This window comes from Fusarium sambucinum, chromosome II, assembly GCF_050947815.1.
Source record: "Fusarium sambucinum isolate potato_lamoka chromosome II, whole genome shotgun sequence".
Lineage (NCBI taxonomy): Eukaryota > Fungi > Ascomycota > Sordariomycetes > Hypocreales > Nectriaceae > Fusarium > Fusarium sambucinum.
Window position 1 is genome coordinate 9,628,270 of NC_139293.1, and position 22,981 is coordinate 9,651,250.

Below are 22,981 nucleotides of genomic sequence, written 5' to 3' on the forward strand. Positions count from 1 at the left end.
AATGATGCCTGGGCGACGACAGGTGATGCCAAGTGCGCTAAACCCACTGTTTCTGAAGCGAAATGAGCTGTGCCGCTCGCCGATTGATAATGGCCGCTGTCCAGGGCTGAGTTTTTTACATAAATAGATAAAATATTAACCGTTGTACAACAAAAAAAGGTTGCGTCGGTACATTGCTTCCTTTGGACGCCATTTCCCGCACCAGCAATCAATTGACGGATTACCAGTGATAAGACTTCAGTACAAGATGCCTACAGCCACAGAATTCTTTGGCATCACAGCCTATAACCTCGGTCCACTGACAACTACCTACACCGCCCCATCATCATGCTCGACCAATTTAAAGCATCCTATCTTTGTCAACGCGACTTCACCTCACGATCTCCTAGCTTGGCCCAGTTGTAGTTGGGCAATATTCGGCGATTGTATACCCAGTGGTAAAGCATTGGAATCTGGAGGCCAACAAACTAGTGTCTTTTATCAGGGCACATCAAGCTTTTTCTCACCAGGCATTGCTTGTCCCGCTGGTTGGAAGACTGTGGGGCTAATAGCCCATACTGAGAGTGGGAAGTTCAGCGCATCTGGTGTTTTGGCGACACCAGCACCTAAGCTGGACTATATTACGGGACTTCCAGATTCCATTTACGCTACTGATTATTGGAAAAATATACTGGATGAATCCGAAACCCTTGCATACTGTTGCCCGAGGTATGATTAATCAGCATGGTCTTCAAGCCTTTAAATGTCATACAACTAACATATTCAGTGGGTATCGAGGTGACGTGTATGGACAATGCCTGTCTACCCTTGGACCGGTCAGCTCTTACACGTATTCGGAATTTTGTCAATTATATGGCCGTGGTGGCGAATTGACAGTCATCTCATCCCTGGACGGATTGACCTATTCGAATGGTGTACTTTCGAGATTGGAGCCTACTAGAACCTATGAAGTCACTACTACCACGTTAGACTTGGGAGTACTCGAGGGAGAGACTGAAAATGGGTTTAGTGACATTGCGATCGCGTCTTTCGTACCTGGCATCCCTTTGGTCTACAAGAAGTCGGATATGGACAAAAAAAGAGACAGCGAAAGTGGAACTACGACTGCCACTGGCGGGAGTGACGAGAGTGTTGCTGCTACTGTTCCAAGGCAAAGTTTGATTAGTGTACTTGGGTTAGCGCTAGGGTTCCTCGCCGGCAGTGGCATCTTGTATTGATGACAACCGTTTCTACTGAGGCCGATGGAATGCAATACTAGAGGAAGCGCTACTCAAAGTTATAACGAGAAGAGGCACTCCTCAATAAGTGTTTGAGTTGCTCAAATGTTTTCGGTAATAGGAAAAGTTCCAATTTGTTCCAGCTTCTACGCTAGAGCCGACCTATCTACTATTTAACATTAAAAGTTAAAACAACTTCTTGTTGTCCTCTAATGCTCAACTGCATTAATATCCAATTCCTCAGAGCGTCGCTTGATAAGCAACTTGACTTGCGAATCAGCTGCTTGCATCATGCCAAAGGGAGATGCCTTGAGAATAACACCATCGACAAGTTTGCAATTATACTTCAGAAGCATGTGACAAAGAGCAATCTTGATTTCATTTGCCGCAAAGAACCTGCCTGGACAAGCGTGGTTGCCATAGCCAAATCCCAAGTGATTAACGCTGGGGCTGACAAGATGCAGATGCGCACTCTTGTCTTGCTTAGACGCTTCTCGCATGCGAAGATACAGATACCTATTGAACTTATCTCTATTCTCGTGAAAGTCGGAACTCCACATGTGCATAGTATTGCAGATAATCCTAGTTCCCTTCTTAATGACATCTCCATTAGGGAGCGTAAAGCTGCTACTATCTGCGTCTAGATATTATAAAAGCATTACGGATAATTTACTAAAGTTAAAAAGGACCGTTTATATTGCATGACCTTCTTCTAATTAGTTTCGGGTACTACTGATTTAATTGGGTGGAGAGACTGGCCGAGGATGATGATGAAGGTCAAGATTCCTGATGAGCTAGATGAATTATTATTGCTACTGAAATGAATACTGTTTGTGCACCAATTTTAGATAGTCGCATGTGAGATGAAATGATTATCTTTTGTTACTAAAATTTTAAAGAAGAAAATCTAGACTGGCTTCATTTTGCTATTATACTGTTTACTTATATCTGTTGTCCTGGTATTATATTTGCCGAGGGCCAAGTGTGAAGCACTTAGACGTCTCATACACATACTATACAGTACCTGTATAGCAGATATTAAAGACACTTTATAAATACTATTAGTAATTGCTAAAATCTGATATGCAGGGAAGTCTGTCCAGTCTATAACTATTGATTATATACTATATCTAACCGCGGATTTAAAATTTAATCTAGATAGCTGACGCTTAGGCTTATTCAGCCACAAGATTAGTATGGGATCTATGCAGGGTGATTTCTAGGATCTATTCGTCAGAGAAAGACGCTACTTCTAATACATGTTTCTACAACGAAATTCTTATCAGATCCATTGCGTGTCAGTATATACAATGTCTCAAGTATCCTAGAAGAGCCGTTGTCTTAACAGGGCAGTAAGATATGCAAATACGTCGGTTCTCTCACATTGGCAGATATAGTTTTGGGGTAGACGCTGTGATAGGTAAGCTTGAAGGTGCAATCTTTACTCCATGGGCACACCAACAACCATCCCAGAGAGAAAACAGAAAGACATCCTATCGATTTGATAAAATTAGACATGTTGTATCAAGCACCCTCCCATGTAAAATAAGGCCGAGGCTACTTACTTAAACCCTCCTCGGGGCCCCGCAATGGCTATGTCATGTTACCCACCACCTTTAAAAATGGAGGGTTATAACTTGACTGCAGTCGCACATGCATCGAGAGTTAATGCATGTAAACTCTACAAAGATGATGTAGAGTTTGATTTCGAAATTCTAGTTCTATCAAGCTTTGTTTGCACCTCATGTCACAATTATTCGAATGGCTCACCGAGCCAAGGAGCAATAGCTCATATCTATTTCTGCTGTTAGCATGCGTAAGTTAGCTACTCGTTGCCATGGTTCAAGAACATATAACTAATGTGTGAATGGTGTATTTAGGCAGCATTTTACATCATTTGGAAAATAATATACAATGTCGCTTTTCATCCACTCCGAAAGTATCCCGGCCCTAAATCATGGGCCATGACACAGATACCCTTCTCAATAGCATGGACATCCGGAGAGGGGCATAAGAGAATCTACGACTTGCATCAAAAGTATGGAGATATTGTTCGTGTGGCCCCGAATCAACTCAGCTTTGGATACCCTGAAGCATGGGATGATGTTATGGGCCACCGGAAGCGTGGCCAGGCCGAGAATGGCAAAGATCCTGATTTTTGGAGAGGCAATGACATTTATACACTGGTAGGGTCTAATCGTGAGAGGCACAGCCGTTTAAGAAAGATCTTGTCCCACGGATTCTCTGCACAGGCCATGATGGAACAACAACCTATCTTTCAGCGTTACGTTAATCTTATGATGGACAGACTCAAGGCGGCTTCGTCTGGTGGTAAAGCTGTTGAGATGACTAGCTGGGTTAACTGGGCTACTTTCGACATGGCTGGAGATCTTATCTTCGGCGAGTCCTTTGGGTGTCTTGAAAAGTCAGAGTTCCATCCTTGGGTGAAGCTCATCTTCAAGCACATCCAGGGTTTTGCAGTTTCTACAGCTGTAATCCGATATCCTTTTGCCAATACGCTCATCAGATTGATGACACCGAAGAGCGTCGCCAGAGATATTCAAGCCCATAATGCCTTTACCAAGGCACAGGTCGCGAAGCGTGTAGCATACGAGAACCCACGGCCTGATTTCATGGAGTCTATGATAAGAGCCCAAGAGAAAGGCGTAAGCATGCTGCACCCCAAACAAGAATTGAGGCTGGTTTGACGAAAAGTCTAGGAAGTTTCCAACACAGAGGTTATAGCGAATGCACACAACTTGATTGTTGGCAGCTCAGAGACAACTGCAACAACTCTAGCAGGCACCATATACTTGCTAGCGACTAACAGACCCATCTTGGCCAAGCTGTATCGAGAAATCAGAGACACATTCCAGGACGGAGATGAGATTGACCTCATCAGTGTTCAAAAGCTGGAATACATGTTTGCGGTCCTTCACGAGGGACTACGTATCTATCCAGCCGTGCCAGCTGCGATTCCTCGTAAAACGAGCCAAGGGGGCATGATTGGTTCACACTATGTGCCAGCTGATGTGAGTCCATACTTGCCGACTCCATCCCTATACTATTTGTTTACTGATTCTCGAAATTTAGACAATCATTGGTATTTGGCAGTGGCCTATGTTCCATAACCCCAAATTCTTCAAGGATCCCGAATCGTTTGTCCCCGAAAGGTGGCTTGGTGATCCCAAGTATGATAGCGACAAAAAGGCCGCCATGCAGCCTTTCTCTGTTGGTCCTCGCAATTGCATCGGTAAGAAGTAAGTTGCATAACCCAAGTCTACATATCTAGTATTCTTTGCTAACCTGACTGCAGCCTTGCGTATGCTGAAATGCGATTGATTCTCGCAAAGTTGATCTGGCACTTTGACCTTGATCTCGACCCTGGCAGTGAGGGATGGTTGGAAAAGCACACGGCCTACCTACTTTGGGAAAAGCCAGAACTCTGGGTTCGTCTGACTACTCGATGTGACCCCAAGGGGGGTCAGCAGAAAGCCTCGGGAACATGATTGAAGTAGATCTTAAGCTGATAGAGAAAGAGCCGAGGGCATAGAGTGGTATTGGAACTGGAGCGGAATCGAGCTACATTTTGTTACTATACATTGTTTGGGCTCATCTCAAATAGTACCCGACAATGTTAAGGTCTCTGCAAACTCCACACCTGATTCACAGCATGTTTATTCCCAGAGTTCATCTAGATATGGTGCTGCCAACTCGCAACGTTTGCCATGCTGTGGTGGTAATTGTCAAGATATCCCATCTATGATAAGGAAACGAAACTACGACGGCAATTTAAAAGCAAATAATAAAGTCTTTTATTAATTGTGCTTTTGACAATTTATAACAGGATAACATGCCGAGTTCATATCCATTTCCTGTGATATCATATATTTATGACAGTAGCAAGGATAAATTGGTGCATGCTAAATCTATTCAGTTGCTAAGGCTTTGCTATCTCGATTATAGATATATCGGCCGATGATGCCTCTATCCCCTTTCACAACTTACCCTTATCTATAGTCTTAGTCTTGGACTGATATGTTTTAACAAGCTGACGAATAGCCAAATCAAACATAACATCTTTAGTCCCCCAAGGAATTCGTGCAGCCGGCACCTCACGGTAGATCTTCTCAACTAGCTCTCCTTGTCCTGTACGCGTGTAACCGTTACCTCCAAATAGCAGAACGGCACAACGCGCACACTCATCAACAACGAGTCCTGCCTTGGCCTTGGCCAGTGCCACGAAACCTCCCAGACTTTGTCGCATTTCTTAACCCTCGAGATTAGACAGTTGATAGACCAACTGTTCTGTCCAGGCTGAGACAGATTCGAGTTCTGCCCCAGCCCTGGCGAGACGGTTGCGGACCACTGGTTGCTCCATGAGGGTCTTTCCAAAGGCCTCACGCTTTAGTACGTATGAAAAGGCTGCAGAAAGAGCAGCTCTAGCTGTAGAGACAACTCCGATAGAGATCGCAAGCCTTTCGTGATTAAGGTTCCGCGTGATCATCTTCATGCCTTCACCTGCCTAGTCGACTAGTGAGTTGGGATGACAACATTAGATGCTATAAGTGTTTCAAGGGCCTTACATACCTGGCCAATCAAATTCTCGACTGGAACTTTTACGTCCTCCAGGTCGATAAAGGATGTACCGCTTGTCGTTCCTCCCCATGTCTTCATACGGCGCATGGTAACTCCCACGCGATCTAACAGTGGCACAACAAGAAGAGAGAGCCCCGAAGCCCCAGGACCCCCTGTACGGACTGCCGTAGTAGCAAAGTGAGACCAGAGGCCGTTGGTAATCCCAAGTCAGAAATATGACGTGTTGAATACAGTTATGGCGCCGTGAAGAATCATGGACGTACTCGCCGTTTCTTTTCTCCATTGACAATGTAGAATTTACCACATAAGCTCTTTTCTGCTGTTGTAGTGATATTAACAACATGGCTGCCGGCATCAGGCTCAGTGATGGCAATGCAGATGCGTTTCTTTCCCTTTATCAGATCCGGTAGCAACCTATTCTGCAACTCCAGACTACCATAAGTGATAATAGTAGGCATGCCGTATGCCATACCCGTGGACAAAGAGGAGGCAGGGCCGCTGATATTTAACCTGCGCATCTCGGTGATGTAGATAGATGTGGATGAAGGCCTCGATCATCAATATTAGTTAATGTTTTACTGCAGCATCAGTTTTGGAGCTACTCCATTTCCCTGGTACTTGCTACAGTCTCAGATACAGAGCTCAGACGACCGAAAACTCGACATGCAGCAAGACGTACAATCGCATTTCGAAATTATGAATAGCTTTAGTCACCTTTACGAGAACGTAAAAAGCACCATCCACTATATCAAGGACATTGTGGAACACATCAAGATGAATGAACCGTTGCCGCGACCCCACTCACCATCACGAACGCGGTGATTTGATCATAGAGTCTTGGGGGGATGATAGCTGGAGAGACATATTACTGGAAGACCCACGTAAATACCTCCGAATTGCTTTGACGGTGGAATTCTCGCTTGCCCGTGGTCATTGCCCATCAGAAGAAGACTTTCCTCAATCATTACGAAGTCTGCAACAGCAAAAAGAGGCACCGTGCTGGGAAGATCTTATAACGAGAGGGGTCTCTGGTTCGGATCCAAAATGGGTAAACGAGCCTTTTGACGACATTTTATTAAACTGCCAGGAAGAGGTCCTTTGATCACGACAAGTCTCTCTGGGATCTAATAACCAACTCCACGACCAAGATCCATCAGCGGGTCTCTGTTCAATACAACATGCAGACGCCCTTACAATGTTGAAGTGATTACAACAGTGTAATTCGCATTAGCTAATACGTTTCTAGAGGTATGGGCTCTCTAATGAAATGGCATGTTACGAATGCTAACTTGGCAGTTGCTATTCAAGTTGCATGTCGCCTCGGCCCTCGGCTATTAAAATTGGCGTCAAGGCCATTGGAGTGTAGTATTATGAATGAGGGTAGGAGGGGTAATCTCGGGCCACTAACTTAGTCCGTGACCGAAAGGGCGGGATGGATGAAGAGGCCGGCCCCGTGTAATTCGGTGGCTCTGTGTAAAGGGAACTAAAAAAGATAGTGACAGCCCTACTCTATAGACTTTTGTGCCTTGATGCCCTATCTAGCTTAGTGCCTTGCTAAGAGGAGGCCTAAGCACCATTCACTGGGAACGCGGGGAAGCTCTACACTGAATACAGATTACGGCGCAAACTAACTAAAGCATTGGTGCTATAACGCCATCTTCAACATTTGTTATCCATCTACAGTTTGTCCATGCCTTCGCCGACCCCTTCATCCCAAGCAAACGGGACCAGGCCGGCAGCGTCCGGTAAGCGAGGCGCGCCAATTGATAGCCATAGCCGTAATTCCGAGCGTCCGTGGAAGAGACGCTCGTCCAAGGCCTGTCTATCATGTCGAAACCGCAAAGTTCGGTGCGATGTTGTTGATGGAGGCGCGCCTTGTACCAATTGTCGTCTTGATGATATCAATTGTGTTCTAAAAGAGTCTAATCGCGGTCGGAGGCCTGCTAATGCTGGTGCTGCTGCTTCTTGTCAACGTAACCGTAATAGTAACCCGCCCGCTACTACGGATCGCTCTCCCAGGTCACCTCGTTCGATATTTGTGACTTCTCGTCCTACAGTGGGACACTCAGAAGCCTCTGAGGCTTCTGAGCCCGAAGATGAACATCTTGATCCTCAACCACCCGACCCGGTCGATCCGATTGAGTCGTCCACTTTACCGCCTTCTGCCCAGCAAACCATTAACTGTCCCAATTCAGACAGAGACCAACTCTCTCACTCCGTCTTCGGTGTGTCTCGTCGTCCCTCTCTTTCCACCTCTTTTTCACCAGAAGGTTGTACTGACCTGTCATATCTAGACCAACAGCAGCAGCCTGACGGAGAAGCCTTGGATGAGATCCATGTTCAAGTACAAAAAGACCACCAGCCTAGTGCTCGAGTTCCAGCGCCTGCCCAAGGACTTACTCCAAACCCTTCACTAGACTACATAGACCAAATCAGAATCGACCATGGCCCTTTCGCAACGTCTCAAGCGGAAACTCAGATGGACCACAACGCTCCAGCTCTACCACTATTTATCCGACCACCTCCTCAACATCTTGACAGTAGAGACATGGGCTACCTTTCAAATAAGCTATGCTTGTCTATTCCCGATGCAGAGTTTATAGATGAGCTCCTACGTGTCTACATCAACGTGGTTCATCCTTTTCTCCCGATTATCGACATCGAGGACTATACTGGCTCCATCCTCAATAATAACGCATGCAATTCCATCAGTCTCCTACTATTTCAAGCCGTCAACTTCGCCAGTGTAACCTTTGTCGATTTCAAGTTTCTCCAATCGAAAGGCTACATTTCCCGGGCAGCAGCACGAAAAGACTTTTTCGACCGTGTGAGAATTCTTTACAGTCTCAACTACGAATCTGATCGCATGACATTGATTCAATCACTCCTACTTTTAACGAACTGGTACGATGGCCCGGATGATGACAAGGACACGTGGTACTGGATGGGCACAGCCTTGACAAATGCCCAAGTCGGGGGTTTACATCGAACCCCGGAGCATCTTAGGATATCACCGCAGGAGAAGAGGCTGCGTCGTCGAGTTTGGTGGTGCTGCGTCATGCGAGATGGGCTCTTGGCCTTGGGCATAAGGAGCCCACCGCGGATAAATGAGGGCGAGTATAATGTCAAACCGCTTACCTTGGACGACTTTGACCTCAGCTCCCCAGTACCAAATGTGGATAAGCTGTTCCAGAGATCAAAGGCCACATACCCAGATTCAGAGAAGCGACAGAGTTTGGCTACAATGTGTATCGAGTTGAGCAGTCTCTGTATTTACATTGGCCGCACTTTGAACACGTTGTATACAGTCATGGGTAACTACCTTGGGGGTGTTGAGTACACTCAGCAGCCATCGGCTCGGCCCAATCAGTCCCCGGAACAAGTACAGGCCCTCGCAGAGCGTAGTACTGAGCTCAAGGGATGGCTTGAGAGTCAGAACGCCAACTCCCGCTACGCACCCAAGACCACACAACGGGTTTCCGTCTCCGATACGGCTGATAATCTACAAGGCCATATTATGGTGTGCTTTCATCAGGCACAACTTCGTATGGTCTACTTGGCGGCCTTGGGTGCCCTCAACAGGCCTCAGGTCTTTTGTTACGGATCTGGTGGTGAGAGTGAGAGTAATCTCGCCGACGCTCCTGTTTCTCGCGAGAATGTAACCGACACGGCTGTCGACATGACCAAGTTGGCCTTCAGTCTTCAGAGGGAAGGTCTGTTGCGCTTCTTACCAACTCTAGCCGTTCCAGCTTATCTCGCTGTCACTCTTGTGCATCTCTTCAATACGTGCTCCAACGAGGAGGAAGTACGCAGTCTTAGCCTGGGACGTCTATATCATTGTATAAGCGTCCTTCAGCAGCTACAAGACATGTATACGTCGGCCGACTATGCACTACAGTTTCTCAACTCAATACTGAAGAGTACTGGACTCCACGTTCCTTGGATGACTGGTTCCTTTACCCCGCCTACGGGAGGTAAGACGATTGTGGACAGTGATACGAATCGACCCAGACTGGATATGGGGCCGAACTCTGTTGCGATAAGTTGCATGTATCCAAGTCCCAGTACTTCAGGTAACTGGAATCCAAATCAGGACTCTGCCGATGAGCCAGTTTTGGGTCGAGACAACACTCAGCAGACAGGCATTGTGCAAAAACAGCCGATACCCTTATCTTTTCCCAGTGTTATAACAGAAACTTGGACAACGGGTCAAGGCGATATCAGCGACCTCCTAGCAGACTCACCATTCACGGGAGCTTGGTGCGATATTGAGACACTACTACCAGCTCTTCTAAATTTTGAAGGTGAAACTGAGAATTTAATGAGTGGTAACATATCAAATTTCATGTAATATAGGATGACCTTGCACCTGTGTTTTCTCCATCTCGATCAATTTGATACCAATGCATGTGGCTGCTTTAAAGCCTAGGAGTATCAGTACACAACACAAAGACTCCCTGATCAATTGTATAATGTTTTCCAAGCTGCCAATTCATCCACATCTGTAACATATTCTGCCCTCCCTGGCCCGGACTAAGCCGTCTTCCATCCCATGGGGCGGTCACTGGTCTGGGTGGAGAGTCTCTCAGGTGGACTATTGGTCGCTGTTCGTATTTTGCCTGTTCCATTTCTTTGTGCTCGAGGACAGGGGCGACGCAAGCCTCTGAGCCGTCGAATACATGCTCCCATTCCTTGCGAGTCTTTTCTTTGAACCTTTGAGTGAAGACTTCCCGTATTCTTGGCCATGATGCTTTGTCTTCGCGCCGTGAACCAGAACTGATTATGTCGTCGCTCGTCAGTCCTAGGCCTGGAAGCAGCTGTTCAAAGAACTGAGGCTCCAGGGCGCCCACGGACATTTACTTCCCTTGGTCTTTGCACTCGTAGCACTGATAGTAAGGGCACCCTCCATCCAATAGGTTCGTTCCCCTTTCACCATCCCATACAGGTTCCTTGGACCTCAGCCGCGGGATCTTCCCTACGTAAGACGCACCGTCGACCATGTTCGCTTCCACTACTTGGCCCTTGCCTGTTGAAGTTCGATGTACTAGGGCCATGAGCACTCCCGCAAATGCGACCAGTCCTCCCCCACCATAATCGGCGAGGAGATTCCCTGGTGGTGATGGTGGCTGCCCTCGGCTTCCAAGCATGCTCAGCACACCTGATACGGCGAGATAGTTGATGTCATGACCGGCCATGTCCTTGTATAGGCCATCTCGGCGAAACCAGTGATCCGCACAACTATGAGGCCCGGGTTGGAAACAAGGAGAACCGAACTCGGGCATAAACCCAATCTTTCAAGAACACCGGGGCGGAATGGATCGATCAATATATCGGCTGCATCGAGGAGACGCTTGAGAAGGCGGATGCAGTCTAATCGTTTTAGATCTAGAACTAGAGACGACTTATAAGATGTCAGAATGTCCTCATTTTCGAGGACACCTGAGCGATCGACACGGAGGACGGAAGCACCGTAGGTCGACAGAAGCTGTCCGCAAAAGGGGCCTAATCACGTATCGAGTCAGCATCGCCAGCCGCTTATATATCATAATGAAGGTGAACGAGACGCACTTACCTGGCGCAAGGCCCGCAAGTTTAACGACTCGCAATCCAGTGAGAGGTGGCCCGGTGCTTATATTTGGCTGCCTGGGGCGGGTAACTGCATCGATGTTTCTTGTAGGCAGGTCGTTTTCCTTTAACCTGGATCGCTTAGTATCTAGATCTTTCAGATACTTGTATTCAACTTACGTCTATTTTACGACTGTAGACCGAGGGCACCATCCTCAGATCTAGGCCATCGTGTACCAGCCCAGTCCAGCTGTCGTTGTGGCTTACCCTGAACCCAATACTCGATCCTACCTTGATACATCCTCGGCTATCAAATAATCTCAAGTGGAACACGCTCGATATTAAGGTTTCGCTTGCTTGAATGACACGTCTTCAAAATTTCGGCACCTGTATTCCATCTAACGGCTTTTTACCATTCCAAGTTTATCAAATCGTTCTCCAATATCCATTGTATCCCAAGCCATTACTTGTTTTTTTACAATGCTCGACCAGAGTATCTCAGAGTTCTATTACACCGCGCTTACAAACAGGTTCGCGCCGGACAACATTCCCCTTCTCGCTGCTGCCGGTGCCAGTTTCGTCATCGGCTATTTACAATATGTGTACGCCATCAGATTGATGCTGCGAGACTCAAGAGGGCCCATACCCTTCTGGATGCATCTGTTCTATTTGGCCCACGATTCTTCTTTCAGCTATACAATCGGTGGCGCTGCAGGTCGCTATAACAATCATCCTTATCTTCGAGGTACTTCATTGGCCTATGGGTTATGGAGTCTTCTTGAAATCTATTGCATCTACTACGCCATTCGGTATCATCACAAGGCAGAACTATCATCTACCATGGGAGACCAAAGCGCCTCGTTAAGCACAGTACTTCGATACACATTTTTCATGCTGACTGCCATGTACTGCGTGGTCAACTTGATTTCTCATCTCATGGGAGGGCCTGGTTGCATCTTGCATTGGGGATGCCTGACGAATGTGCTGATGATCGTGGGGCCTACGCATGAGTTTCTTCGTCGAGGATCAAGAGACGGGCTCGCTATTGGATTCTCGGTTGTCAACGTCTTTTGCGCTATTTTCACTTTTGCGCCTTTTGGAATGTTCGTTCACGGTCTACCAGAGGTTTTTGATGTACCCGTATTTTATGTGGTTGGCTTCTTTATGCTGGGGTACAGCCTCTGGGTGCTTAGTATTGTCTATTCCTACCCACCGGAGCCCAGCAGAGAGATACGCGATAAGAAATCGATTTAGGGTCATTTCCTATGTACATATATGTTCGCTTTTAGACACTACTTCTGAGGAAAGCTCGCACAACGACAAAGAACACACGGGACAGAATTACCGTGAAGGACAATAGACGCATAGGATATGGATAGTAACTAGGCCTCAACACCAGGGAACGGTTATCTAGGGCTGTTGATACAGATATATATATATACACACTTCCTTTGGATACTAAAAGCACCCGGGCTTAAATTCTACTGCTAAAAACTTATGCGACTTATTAGACTTTGTCATTCTGAGCTATAATCCGGCCACACGTTAGCAAATTTGTTCTTGGGCCACATACCGTCAGATTCAACGAACCGATGATGTATACTTGGATAATGATTGGAGGGAAAGGTAGCCGAATAATCAATTTCAGGTATCCCGAGGGTGCTCCATTTCAACTAGATGGTGGACAACATTGCCGAGGAAAATAGTACATATTAGCTCCAAAGCCCCATAGCTATCTAGCTACTAAAAAGCAACAGCGAGCAATAGCAACTCTATAAAATCATTACATACTTCCATATTATTGCTCAGATACCAATTGAGAAGCTACAAAGATACCATCGATAGGTCCACTGCGAGAAGACATCGTCGAGTATGTTCGACAGTGTTGCAAAGATGAACAGATCAATCCTCCGGTTCTTCTTAATTATGGAGACATCCCTGTTTCCTACGAGTCCATTACCAAAGAGTGGCTGGTTGCGACCTTAGCTCCAGACTCTACGGGAACAACTATCAAAAGCTTCACTCTAGGCCCGAAAGATGATGGGTCTGCCAACCGACGCCGCATTGAAATCGAGTGGGAGGGCGTGGAGTCACATGCCCTCCCAACTTCAATATTCTGCAAGGCAGCTCATTCCGCAGAGAACCGCATCGTCTTAGCCGCTGGGGGCACGTACAGTGAAGTCTGTTTCTACAACCATATTCGTCCTCAGCTCAACATCGAAGCACCCTGGGCGTATTTTGCTGGCTACAACCCCAAGTCATGGGCTGCCATGGTTCTTCTACGAGATATGGGCAATGTCACCACGTTTTGCAACTATAAGACAACCTTGACCAAAACTCAATTCGCCGAGCAGATACAAATCTTGGCAAAGTTGCATGGCCAGTTCTATCAATCACAGGATCCTAATTTTGAGCGGTTGCTCATCTACAAAGACCGAATCAGTAATCTTATCCAGGTTGGTATTGAGACCATGTGCAACAACGGGTTTGAGGCTGCAGAGTCGGTCATACCCCCAAGATTATTTGCGAGGAAAAGTGAAATCTAGCCTTGTACAGTCAAGTCAGTTGAACGAAATGCCTCACTCCCACCAACAGTGGTTCACGGAGACGTCCATCTCGGTAGGTGATAATCTCATCGCCCTTTTGAGATTGGTTTCAACATGACTCTTCTACAAAAGGCAACTGGTATATAACAGCCGATGGCCACATGGGTCTCAAAGACTGACAGACCGTGGCAAGAGGGCATTGGTCTCGCGACCTAGCATACGTCCTAGGCACGGTTATGTCTTCGGAAAAGCGCCGTCTTTGGGAGCACGAAATGGTTGAGTTGTACCTGTCAGAACTGAAAAAGCACGGAGGCCCCAAAGTTACCGCGGATGAAGCATGGCTGGAACTTCGAAGACAGTCACTCGGTGCCCTGGCCTACTGGACCTTGACTCTCACACCTTCTGAGGCCCTGCCTGATATGCAGAGTAAGGCAACAAGCTTATGCTTCATCGGACGGATTTGTACCATGATAAATGACCATGACGTCCTTGATGCATTCGACTATTCATAGAAAGCCTATAGGTACACAGCTATGTCTAGACTGGATCTAAAATATATTGAGACCAGCGATTTTGGACATTCTTCACAATGTGTTTTGTCTCACCATAGTGATTGAAAGCGTGATAAACATTGAGTGAGAGTTATAAACAGTAGATTTGAAGGGCTACACAACTGCGTCAAAGGAGCTCATAAAAACTTATCAAATCATGTTAGAGATCGGCCAGTGTCTTTCACACAAGCAATTCAGTAATGTTATATCTGTTCACTAGCTAATTTCAAAGCGGCATCGTGTTTCCAGTCACGTCAGACATAGACTCTCTGCGTAGTAACTCGAGTTCCAATTTCCCTAGCTCGTAAAATGGCTGCCTTTAGAGTCCAAGTATAGCCTCACCGGCTATCTTCCGCCCTCTGAGTGGGACCAATACTAGGTGCAATCATCTCGAATACATGACGTAAACCTGGATACACATGTAGCTCCACGGGGATATTCTGGGTCAGTAACCTCGTAGCATACTTGATACTTTCATCACGAAAGATATCAAGTCCTCCAACGTCGATATAAGCTGGCGGAAGGCCGGCTAGATTGGTTGCTCTAGCTGGAGCCAAGTAGTAAGAGACAGAAGCTTCAAGATTGTTTGGTTCATGCCCTAGAAGCGCCGCCCATGCTATTGCGTTGTCTGCTGTCTTCCAAAACGCAAACGGCTCTATAGTTTCGTTCGGCACCACGTTCAAGTCGTCAATCATGGGATAGATAAGAATTTGTTTGGCCAGTTGGGGTTTATGGCCCTTGTCTCGGGCCATCAGTGCAACGCCAGCTGCGATACCTCCACCAGCGCTCTCCCCATACACAGCAATTCTGTTGGAGTCGATATTGAGCTCTTCAGCTTTATCATGTAACCAAAGTAAAGCAGTATAGCCGTCTTGGACAGGAACCTTGCCGTTGAAATCAGGAGCAAGCCGATAGTTGACGCTAAAAATAGGAACTGATGTTGCGCTGACCAAGTGTGCGAGCGGCTTTGCTTGTATTTCGGCGGACCCTAGTATCATGCCCCCTCCGTGGAAGTGGAGGAGAGCAGGTCCGGGCTTCGACTCATGTTGCTTTTTCGTAAGAGCAAGAACTGATATGACGTAGTCATCGGGCGTTTTAATCTGGTACGTCTTCTGTTCAACGTCTGGACACGGATCCAGCTTGTCAAAGAAGGCTATCATACCGGCTTCTCGACGCTGTCGGCTAGTTTTGATATTTTCCAATGTAAGGGGCGTTCTTTGGGAGAATGCCGGAATAAGCGGCTCAAAAACGCTCCAGAATTCCGGGTCGTATCGCATAGTCATTTTGAGGCTGGGTTTCTCTATGAGTGGGTGTGTTTAGTATACTGATTGTTAGTATAACCTAAGAATAAGTGCTATAGTCAGAGTGAACCCTAAGCTTAATGCACAGGATTTTGTGTCATCCAAGTACTAGAAATGAGGTTACCGAGGTGTTTCTACTTTCTACTATCGATAGTTCCACTACTAATCGTACCGAAAGCTTGTCACCGAATGCGATGCAAGAGGCTTTACAAATGGTAGCACGATCGGGTATTCAAATACATGGTCAGCTAGCTATTACTTAGTCAGCATATACTGTCATTTAATCGTCAAGATAGCCGCTCGGGTAATATATACTGGAAAGAGCTCTTTTAGTCCTGATCTAACTTGGGTACAGCCATGCCAAGAACCTAAATCTCACTTCCTGCTGCGCCTCTATTCCTCAAGGATTGTATACGACTCAAGGCTGCATCAATTGCTTGCTTAGTCTTTGTAAAATAGAGATGGCTAAAGCTACTACTTGATCTTCCACTTATAGATCTCGCTTGAATCCCATGACTAATGGTTGCTCCGCGAAGATATTGAAAGATGATTGCCGTATCCCAGTCTTTGCCTTGGCCGTCCTTGCGCATGTCGAAACCCACAATCTCTGCATAGCGGGCTAGAAGCTCATCCGGCTCCGGAATGCCCGACTTTGCCCTATTCTCAGGCTTGTAGGGAGTTTCTTCTGTTGAGAGAGATGATTTTCCACTTTTGGTGCAATCAGAGAAGAAAGGACTTATTTTGAAGACGAGATCCATGAGTGGATGCCCTATAGTGGAAAGCTCCCAATCGAGAATAGCGATGACTCTAGGCTCATTTGGGTGAAGAACCTAGTGATGTTAGATGGTTGGTGAGGTCACACATTATTGCGGTTTGTAATTAGACGTACCAAATTGTCGAATTTGAAATCTCCATGGACAATGGCATGTCTATCAACTGGTAGATTCTCTTTCACATATCTCACCACTTGATCGTACTTCTCGTGTGCTCGACCTAATGGCTGACCTGTCCTGGTGTCTTTGACAGCGGCTTGTTGCGCCTCAATCCGGCTCCATGTATTGCAGTGCTGGGCATAAAATCCAGTCTTCTTTCCATATCCCTCAAGCCCAATCTTATCGGGGTCAAGTGAATGGAGCCAGGCCAGAGTCTCAATAGCAGAGAACCATCTACAATAGCCTGTTAGTCTAGGTAATGAACGAAACTAGTTGTAGACAGCGGAACTCATCGTACGCCTTTCGTTTTTCATCTGGGGAGAGTTCTTTCATGTCCGTGTCAGTGATGACTCTCCCTTTAACAAACTCCATAACCTATTTCCCTTGTTTAGTACATAAGGGATCCAGTTCAAATTGTCGAACTCACATAGAATTGGGTTGCAGTAATGGAGGTGTCATTGCACAAGGTAAAGACTTTCGGCACCGGAAAACCTTCAACAGATCCAAGAGCTTTCAATACTCTAAATTCACGATCAACTTGGTGGGCGACCGGGCTAATAGCTCGACCTGGTGGCTTTTTCCTCAGAATGAATCGGGTTCCCCTATAGCCATCTTGTCAGTGAGGTAATAAAAGCAACATCAAGAGGAGTGCTAACGTCGCATCGTCGAGAAAGTAGGTAGGGTTACTCTGACCATATCCAATCTTTGAAGTTACAATGGGCAGCTGTAGGCCAGGAATGTCTCTAGTAGCTAACAAATACCTTCCCAGGGCGTTGTCGTCGAGGTCATGGCGAGCCGCGGCCAGGTTATCTTGATCAGCGCTCATCATACTTTCAACCCCCAAATAAAGTGATCAAGATGCATAAAAGAGAAGCTATGGCAGCTTTTCATATTACCAGTCATCAAGTCGTTATCAACGCATATAGATATCGTTTGAAGGTCTTCTGCTGTCAAGATTAATATGATAAGTTAAGTTGATCTGCACAGACTACAATCAACATAGCCGAGGGTGTAGCAATTTATCGACCAATTTTCCCAGCATGAACTAGCGTTACTGGCAGATGACAATAAGATGACATTGCCAAATTGGACTTCTAACCGAGGGTCTGCGCTTGGAAACCCTGGGTATCTGGACCATATCCGTTAACAAGACAAGTCTACTATTCGAGTAGTTTCTGGTCACTGATAGCCGAGGGCTTCGCAGACATCTGATAGATGCTGTTCATTCAATCTAGTATCGGTATAGGACATCTTAAATACGCACTGTTATTCATATAGTATTATCGAAAGTTTTAATGTGAAGTTGCAAATCACCTTCAGTCATTATTTTACAGCATAACTCGTCTCCACTTAGCCGACATACAAAATTGAAGACACACCTGAATAGACACTACATGTCATGTCGAATGATAGCGAGAAACACAATATTGGGCCAGCTGCTCCATCTGCCACCACCAATGGAGTTGAGTCTGCACAACGCAAGTACGATGAGGAACGAGAGAAGCGTATCCGTCGTGATGGAATGGCTCAATACATGGACCTCTATGCACACGACAAATTTAGACACTTCCAGGCAGACCCATGGGTTCAGTTTGACCCTGCGCAATCTGGACTAAACCCACCAGAAGACGGTCCACGTTGCGAAATCTTGATCATCGGTGCCGGATACGGAGGGCTTCTATTCGCTGTCCTCCTCCTTCAGGCAGGGTTCAGACTTGAAGATATCCGCATGGTTGATTCTGCGGGTGGGTTCGGTGGAACCTGGTGTAAGTATCTCCAAGCTCATTCTAGGTGATCTTTATCCTGACTTGAATAGACTGGAACTGATACCCGGGCTTAATGTGTGACGTGGAGAGCTACATTTACATGCCTCTATTAGAAGAAACGGGTTACGTGCCAACGATGAAATACACTTCAGCTCATGAACTGAAGGAACACGCCAATAGAATCTCTACCAAATGGGGCCTCGATAAAGTCGCATGGTTTAAACAGCGTGTTACCTCTCTTGACTTTAACGGTGAGAAGAATGAATGGATAACAAGCATCGTCCCTCAGTTGGAGGGCGGAAAAGAAGGCAGCGCAATCCAGATCAAGTCTCGCTTTACCATCATGGCGACAGGCTTTACCTTTATCCCCCAAATCCCCCGAATCCCTGGTATTGAGACTTTCAAAGGTCAATGTTTCCACACAGCATGTTGGGACTATAATGCTACTGGAGGTACTCCCGACAAGCCGGATATGGTCAAGCTCAAGGACAAGAAGGTTGGAGTTATCGGGACTGGTGCTACTGGTATTCAGGTGGTACCAGCTCTGGTGCCGTGGGCTAAAGAGCTCTCTGTCTTCCAACGATCCCCTTCATCTGTGGACTGGAGAGATAACAAGCCCACCGATTTAAAGTGGGCTTAAGAAACTTTTTCAAAGCCGGGATGGCAAGCAGAACGCTTACGTAACTTCCATGTCTTTATGGGTGGAGCTATCAAGAAGCCTATAGACATGGTGAGTGACGGATGGACACGAATGGAAGCATACCACGCCCTGGCTGGTTCTCTAGACGCAGACTGCAGCTCAATGGAGAAGATCTAAAAGCATATACAGAGACTTCATAAGCTTAATCTACTATGGCCAGAGTCTATCTGCAACAGAGTAGCGGCGGTTGTTAAGGACCCTGCTAAAGTAGAACTGTTGAAACCTTAGTATCCCGGGTAGTATAAGTAACTATACTTCTACGATAAGTACCTTAAAGCCTTTAATGCCCTAAATGTTAACCTTATTAATATTAACAGCCTTGGTATTAAGCGCATTACCGAGGATAGTCTTGTTATAGCAGGTAGGGAGTATAAGGTTAATATACTGATTCTTAGTACAGGCTACCGAAGTCCTGTCCTTTTCAGTCCTTCTGGACGCGTTAGCCTTGAGGTTAAAGGCCGTTTTAATACTTAAATAAAATGGCTAAAAATCCAATAGAATTATTTTTAAAAACAGTATAGTTAACTCTAATAAAAAGTATTTTTATTAGATTTTTAGTTATTTTATTTTCTATAAAAAGGCTTAATTATACAGTGTAAATAAGATTTTTATATACAAGCTATATAGGATTTTTTTTAAAAAATGTAAAAAAACTAAAATAGTTTACTTTAAAACTTATATATAAGTTATTAAAATTATAGCTATTTTAGGCTTAAATTAGATATTCTATAAGCTTTTAAAAACTAGATTCTAAGGTGTATAGGGTAGTGTCACACTCGCTTGTCTGTCATGCTCGCTTATCAACTACGTTATTCAAATTCATTTCTTCTAGAATGAAGGATAGCATCATGGCCATGTGTCAATCCAAGGACGAGCCAAATCAAACGCAAGACCTGGGCGGTTCCTGGTCTCCGTATAAGCCTCTGAGCCGACATCAAGATTGCACACGGCTGTTGCGAATCGAAACAGCTAAGGATTGTGATCCCATTACCTGCAGCTTGTTCGAAGTCACCTTCGATGACAGGCCCAGGTTTGACGCGCTCTCTCAGGCGTTATGTCATATTAGGCATCAACGTATCAGCAGCCGAGAACATACCCTTGCGCCCAGGTGAAGCGTGTTGGTCTAGCTCAATGTTAAGGTGGGAAATGGACATACAGCTGTACTTAGTTGATAGCGGAAGTGAGACTTTCTTGTATCAAGCGATCTTGATTGTGCATCTGGGTCACTAATAATCAACCCGTAACCTTGATAAACTCCCACAAAGTGCCCCCATCGTCCTCTCGAAACAAGCCATTTCCATCCTCCTTCGCAGAAACCTGTCTCTGCTTCCAGAAATCCAAGGTCTGGATCTGGTACACGCCACCCTCCACATGACGCAGAGTAAAATCTTCCCAGCCTCTGTGATAGTAGACCTTCGCATAGAAATCCCACCAAAAGTCATGCCCCAGAAAGGTCCCCTCAGCAACATTTTTGAAACCTCTAAAGCCATTTTTCTCGTTGCATTCCCACTGTGCCAGTTCTGAAATGTGTCTTTGGGGTTTCTCCAAATCCATCCGTTCGAGGCGTAGATGGCCATTGTGACACATGAGGACGCGGCTGCGGGAAACGTCGTGGATGAGATATTTGCCGTCGTGGTGAGGATCGGATTTGCGAGTGAGACCAAAAGAACCATTTGAAGTGCCACCAATATCTGGTGAAGTAGCTGTGTATATTGGAGTGTTTATTCCGCCCCTTGAAGAATCAAGCCAGTTCTCAACGGGATCGGCTTCGGAAAGGGTGCGAGGTGTCATCACCCCAGGGCTCGATACAGTGCTTGACATTGATGCTAAAGTACTTGTATTCTTAGCTCAGGATAACGATCGAGATGGTACAGACAAGTACCAGTAGACTCGGCAGCCGAAATTTGACTTCAGGTGTTGTTGAATGAATAGAGATACATCATTACCCCGCTCTCAGTTTTGTGCCGTTGGTTGCGTGGTCGGCTCCCAAAAATGTGATTCATGGCTGGTAGTACAGGACGCTTTAGATTGGCCAACAGTTGCATCTTAATTTTTCTGACTAACACCTAGTCACATCCATGCAGACAACCAATTAAATCCAGTAGGCAAATTCGACATGGTATTCAAAGCCACCAGCCAGTATACTTCTAAGTATAGGATCTTTATAAGTAACCTCTTATATTTATACTATCTTAAAATAAAAGTGTCTTAATTACTAAATATCGCTTATCTTACTTATAAGACCGCTTAAGAGAGTTATAAGATAAGAGTAGCAATAAAGGTTCGATTTATTAATATAAAAAAATAGGATAGCGCTATATAATATTAATGCGCCCTATAAATAAATTATATATAAAACTACTAGAAGTGCTAGAAGGCAATAGAGGAAACTACTGCAATAAACTATCAGGGCAAACTATTATTAAATGCAGTTGACTCAGTGGCAGAGAATAAAGCACCAGGACCTAAGAGAGATTCATCCCTTGAGAATGAGGAGATTGAAGAAGATGGTACCTTTGCCTGAGAGAATTTTGCTATCCCCATTCAGGAAGTCAATAATGCCACAATCAGCACTACCGAGGTAGACCCATACTATGAGGAGGAAATAGTTAACCTCCCCTGCTGAAGAAGACGAATGTCAAAGACAGCCCCAAAGCCCACAAATCCATTTTGGGGAGTCAGCCGATCTGGCTACTAACGATGCTAACATTGATGTAGAATATGCTACACAGAAGTTTATCCAGCAGTTTCTCACTGGTATACATGGCTGTAGTGCCCTGAGCCATCGAGAATCCCTAATTGCGCACATCGAAGCTGAAGGACCAGATAATCACCATGGACTTGATAGATTAGTTGCCCGTGATATACCCCATACACTTGACAAAGAGTACATTCTCGCCGCTGAAACTGGCGACAAAACAACAGAGCTTAGTCCGGATCAATGGCAGGCGTTATTTACCGGTTTCACAACCCAAGGCTCTGATAACAAACCCAAGCAGGCTTACCTGCACGTCGAACAGGCCCCTCAGATCCCACCTAGTATTTCATTCGATGTCGATAGCATCTTGGGGTTTGTGGATTCCCCGGCAGTTGCAACTCACGGAATTCAGTCTCAATCCAATTATGTTACGATCCGACGGATAGCTTAGTCATTTTGCATATGCCGCCCACATTTTCCGCCAATCACCTGGTACGAACATGCGACACGATCAGTGCCAAGACTCCACGATCAGCACTGATTCTACGATAACCTCACTGATCGACCAAGATCGCCCAAGTATATATACACATTCATTTAGCACTAGATAGAACTTAGCTCACCAGCTATTAATAAAACCTCTTTACCTGAATACGCCTAATCCGCTCTACTCACTATTAAGAAACGTGACAGTTCGCTCTGCTCAGTATCTACGCCCTACGCCTCTGCAACATAAACCAGTACGGACTAGTTTACCTGTTTAGAACCCCAACCGTCACACCGGCCCCTGTCATCAGTCTTATCACTTCCCCGCGATTCTTATTTCCTCTTCTCTCATAGGACAACCAACCAGAGCATACATCGGTGAGATAAGAATAAGCCTATGCAAGTCCCCCACTAACCAGGTAAATCTATCTAACCTTTTATAACTGCCCCCTCCATATTAATTCAAAGAATTACTAATCAGTGGATTAGGTTGCAATAGGTATATTACTGGTTAGGGTTAGGGTTAGGGTTAGGGTTAGGGTTAGGGTTAGGGTTAGGGTTAGGGTTAGGGTTAGGGTTAGGGTTAGGGTTAGGGTTAGGGTTAGGGTTAGGGTTAGGGT

General features: G+C 45.8%; 13 protein-coding genes across 13 annotated transcripts; 7 read left to right on the plus strand and 6 right to left on the minus strand.

The window, feature by feature from the left end:
• Window positions 1-247: 247 nt before the first annotated feature.
• FSST1_010136 (uncharacterized protein) lies at window positions 248-1,217 on the plus strand (the record flags this gene model as incomplete). The annotated part of the gene is made up of 2 exons (XM_083227173.1): window positions 248-708; window positions 767-1,217. 2 exons carry the CDS (start codon window positions 248-250, stop codon window positions 1,215-1,217), a joined length of 912 nt encoding a protein of 303 aa, XP_083086097.1.
• A 209-nt stretch (window positions 1,218-1,426) lies between these two features.
• On the minus strand, window positions 1,427-1,777 carry FSST1_010137 (uncharacterized protein; the record flags this gene model as incomplete). The annotated part of the gene is made up of 1 exon (XM_083227174.1): window positions 1,427-1,777. The coding sequence occupies one exon, from the start codon at window positions 1,775-1,777 to the stop codon at window positions 1,427-1,429; it is 351 nt and encodes a 116-aa protein (XP_083086098.1).
• Window positions 1,778-3,181: 1,404 nt separating this feature from the next.
• On the plus strand, window positions 3,182-4,726 carry FSST1_010138 (cytochrome P450; the record flags this gene model as incomplete). The annotated part of the gene is made up of 4 exons (XM_083227175.1): window positions 3,182-3,883; window positions 3,938-4,249; window positions 4,311-4,477; window positions 4,534-4,726. 4 exons carry the CDS (start codon window positions 3,182-3,184, stop codon window positions 4,724-4,726), a joined length of 1,374 nt encoding a protein of 457 aa, XP_083086099.1.
• Window positions 4,727-5,487: 761 nt separating this feature from the next.
• On the minus strand, window positions 5,488-6,334 carry FSST1_010139 (acyl-CoA dehydrogenase family protein; the record flags this gene model as incomplete). Its single annotated transcript, XM_083227176.1, has 3 exons — window positions 5,488-5,742; window positions 5,808-5,977; window positions 6,118-6,334. 3 exons carry the CDS (start codon window positions 6,332-6,334, stop codon window positions 5,488-5,490), a joined length of 642 nt encoding a protein of 213 aa, XP_083086100.1.
• Window positions 6,335-7,506: 1,172 nt separating this feature from the next.
• Window positions 7,507-10,167, plus strand: FSST1_010140 (transcription factor domain-containing protein; the record flags this gene model as incomplete). The annotated part of the gene is made up of 1 exon (XM_083227178.1): window positions 7,507-10,167. One exon carries the CDS (start codon window positions 7,507-7,509, stop codon window positions 10,165-10,167), a length of 2,661 nt encoding a protein of 886 aa, XP_083086101.1.
• Window positions 10,168-10,965: 798 nt separating this feature from the next.
• On the minus strand, window positions 10,966-11,682 carry FSST1_010141 (CoA-transferase family III domain-containing protein; the record flags this gene model as incomplete). Its single annotated transcript, XM_083227179.1, has 3 exons — window positions 10,966-11,318; window positions 11,389-11,513; window positions 11,573-11,682. 3 exons carry the CDS (start codon window positions 11,680-11,682, stop codon window positions 10,966-10,968), a joined length of 588 nt encoding a protein of 195 aa, XP_083086102.1.
• A 179-nt stretch (window positions 11,683-11,861) lies between these two features.
• FSST1_010142 (uncharacterized protein) lies at window positions 11,862-12,635 on the plus strand (the record flags this gene model as incomplete). The annotated part of the gene is made up of 1 exon (XM_083227180.1): window positions 11,862-12,635. The coding sequence occupies one exon, from the start codon at window positions 11,862-11,864 to the stop codon at window positions 12,633-12,635; it is 774 nt and encodes a 257-aa protein (XP_083086103.1).
• A 423-nt stretch (window positions 12,636-13,058) lies between these two features.
• On the plus strand, window positions 13,059-14,439 carry FSST1_010143 (kinase-like domain-containing protein; the record flags this gene model as incomplete). The annotated part of the gene is made up of 3 exons (XM_083227181.1): window positions 13,059-13,086; window positions 13,227-13,881; window positions 14,121-14,439. The coding sequence occupies 3 exons, from the start codon at window positions 13,059-13,061 to the stop codon at window positions 14,437-14,439; spliced, it is 1,002 nt and encodes a 333-aa protein (XP_083086104.1).
• A 377-nt stretch (window positions 14,440-14,816) lies between these two features.
• On the minus strand, window positions 14,817-15,761 carry FSST1_010144 (Alpha/Beta hydrolase protein; the record flags this gene model as incomplete). Its single annotated transcript, XM_083227182.1, has 1 exon — window positions 14,817-15,761. One exon carries the CDS (start codon window positions 15,759-15,761, stop codon window positions 14,817-14,819), a length of 945 nt encoding a protein of 314 aa, XP_083086105.1.
• A 386-nt stretch (window positions 15,762-16,147) lies between these two features.
• FSST1_010145 (kinase-like domain-containing protein) lies at window positions 16,148-17,540 on the minus strand (the record flags this gene model as incomplete). The annotated part of the gene is made up of 5 exons (XM_083227183.1): window positions 16,148-16,609; window positions 16,669-16,945; window positions 17,010-17,086; window positions 17,139-17,313; window positions 17,368-17,540. The coding sequence occupies 5 exons, from the start codon at window positions 17,538-17,540 to the stop codon at window positions 16,148-16,150; spliced, it is 1,164 nt and encodes a 387-aa protein (XP_083086106.1).
• Window positions 17,541-18,110: 570 nt separating this feature from the next.
• On the plus strand, window positions 18,111-18,538 carry FSST1_010146 (uncharacterized protein; the record flags this gene model as incomplete). Its single annotated transcript, XM_083227184.1, has 2 exons — window positions 18,111-18,477; window positions 18,528-18,538. The coding sequence occupies 2 exons, from the start codon at window positions 18,111-18,113 to the stop codon at window positions 18,536-18,538; spliced, it is 378 nt and encodes a 125-aa protein (XP_083086107.1).
• A 75-nt stretch (window positions 18,539-18,613) lies between these two features.
• Window positions 18,614-19,117, plus strand: FSST1_010147 (uncharacterized protein; the record flags this gene model as incomplete). The annotated part of the gene is made up of 1 exon (XM_083227185.1): window positions 18,614-19,117. One exon carries the CDS (start codon window positions 18,614-18,616, stop codon window positions 19,115-19,117), a length of 504 nt encoding a protein of 167 aa, XP_083086108.1.
• A 1,293-nt stretch (window positions 19,118-20,410) lies between these two features.
• Window positions 20,411-20,998, minus strand: FSST1_010148 (uncharacterized protein; the record flags this gene model as incomplete). The annotated part of the gene is made up of 1 exon (XM_083227186.1): window positions 20,411-20,998. The coding sequence occupies one exon, from the start codon at window positions 20,996-20,998 to the stop codon at window positions 20,411-20,413; it is 588 nt and encodes a 195-aa protein (XP_083086109.1).
• Between the last annotated feature and the right edge of the window lie 1,983 nt (window positions 20,999-22,981).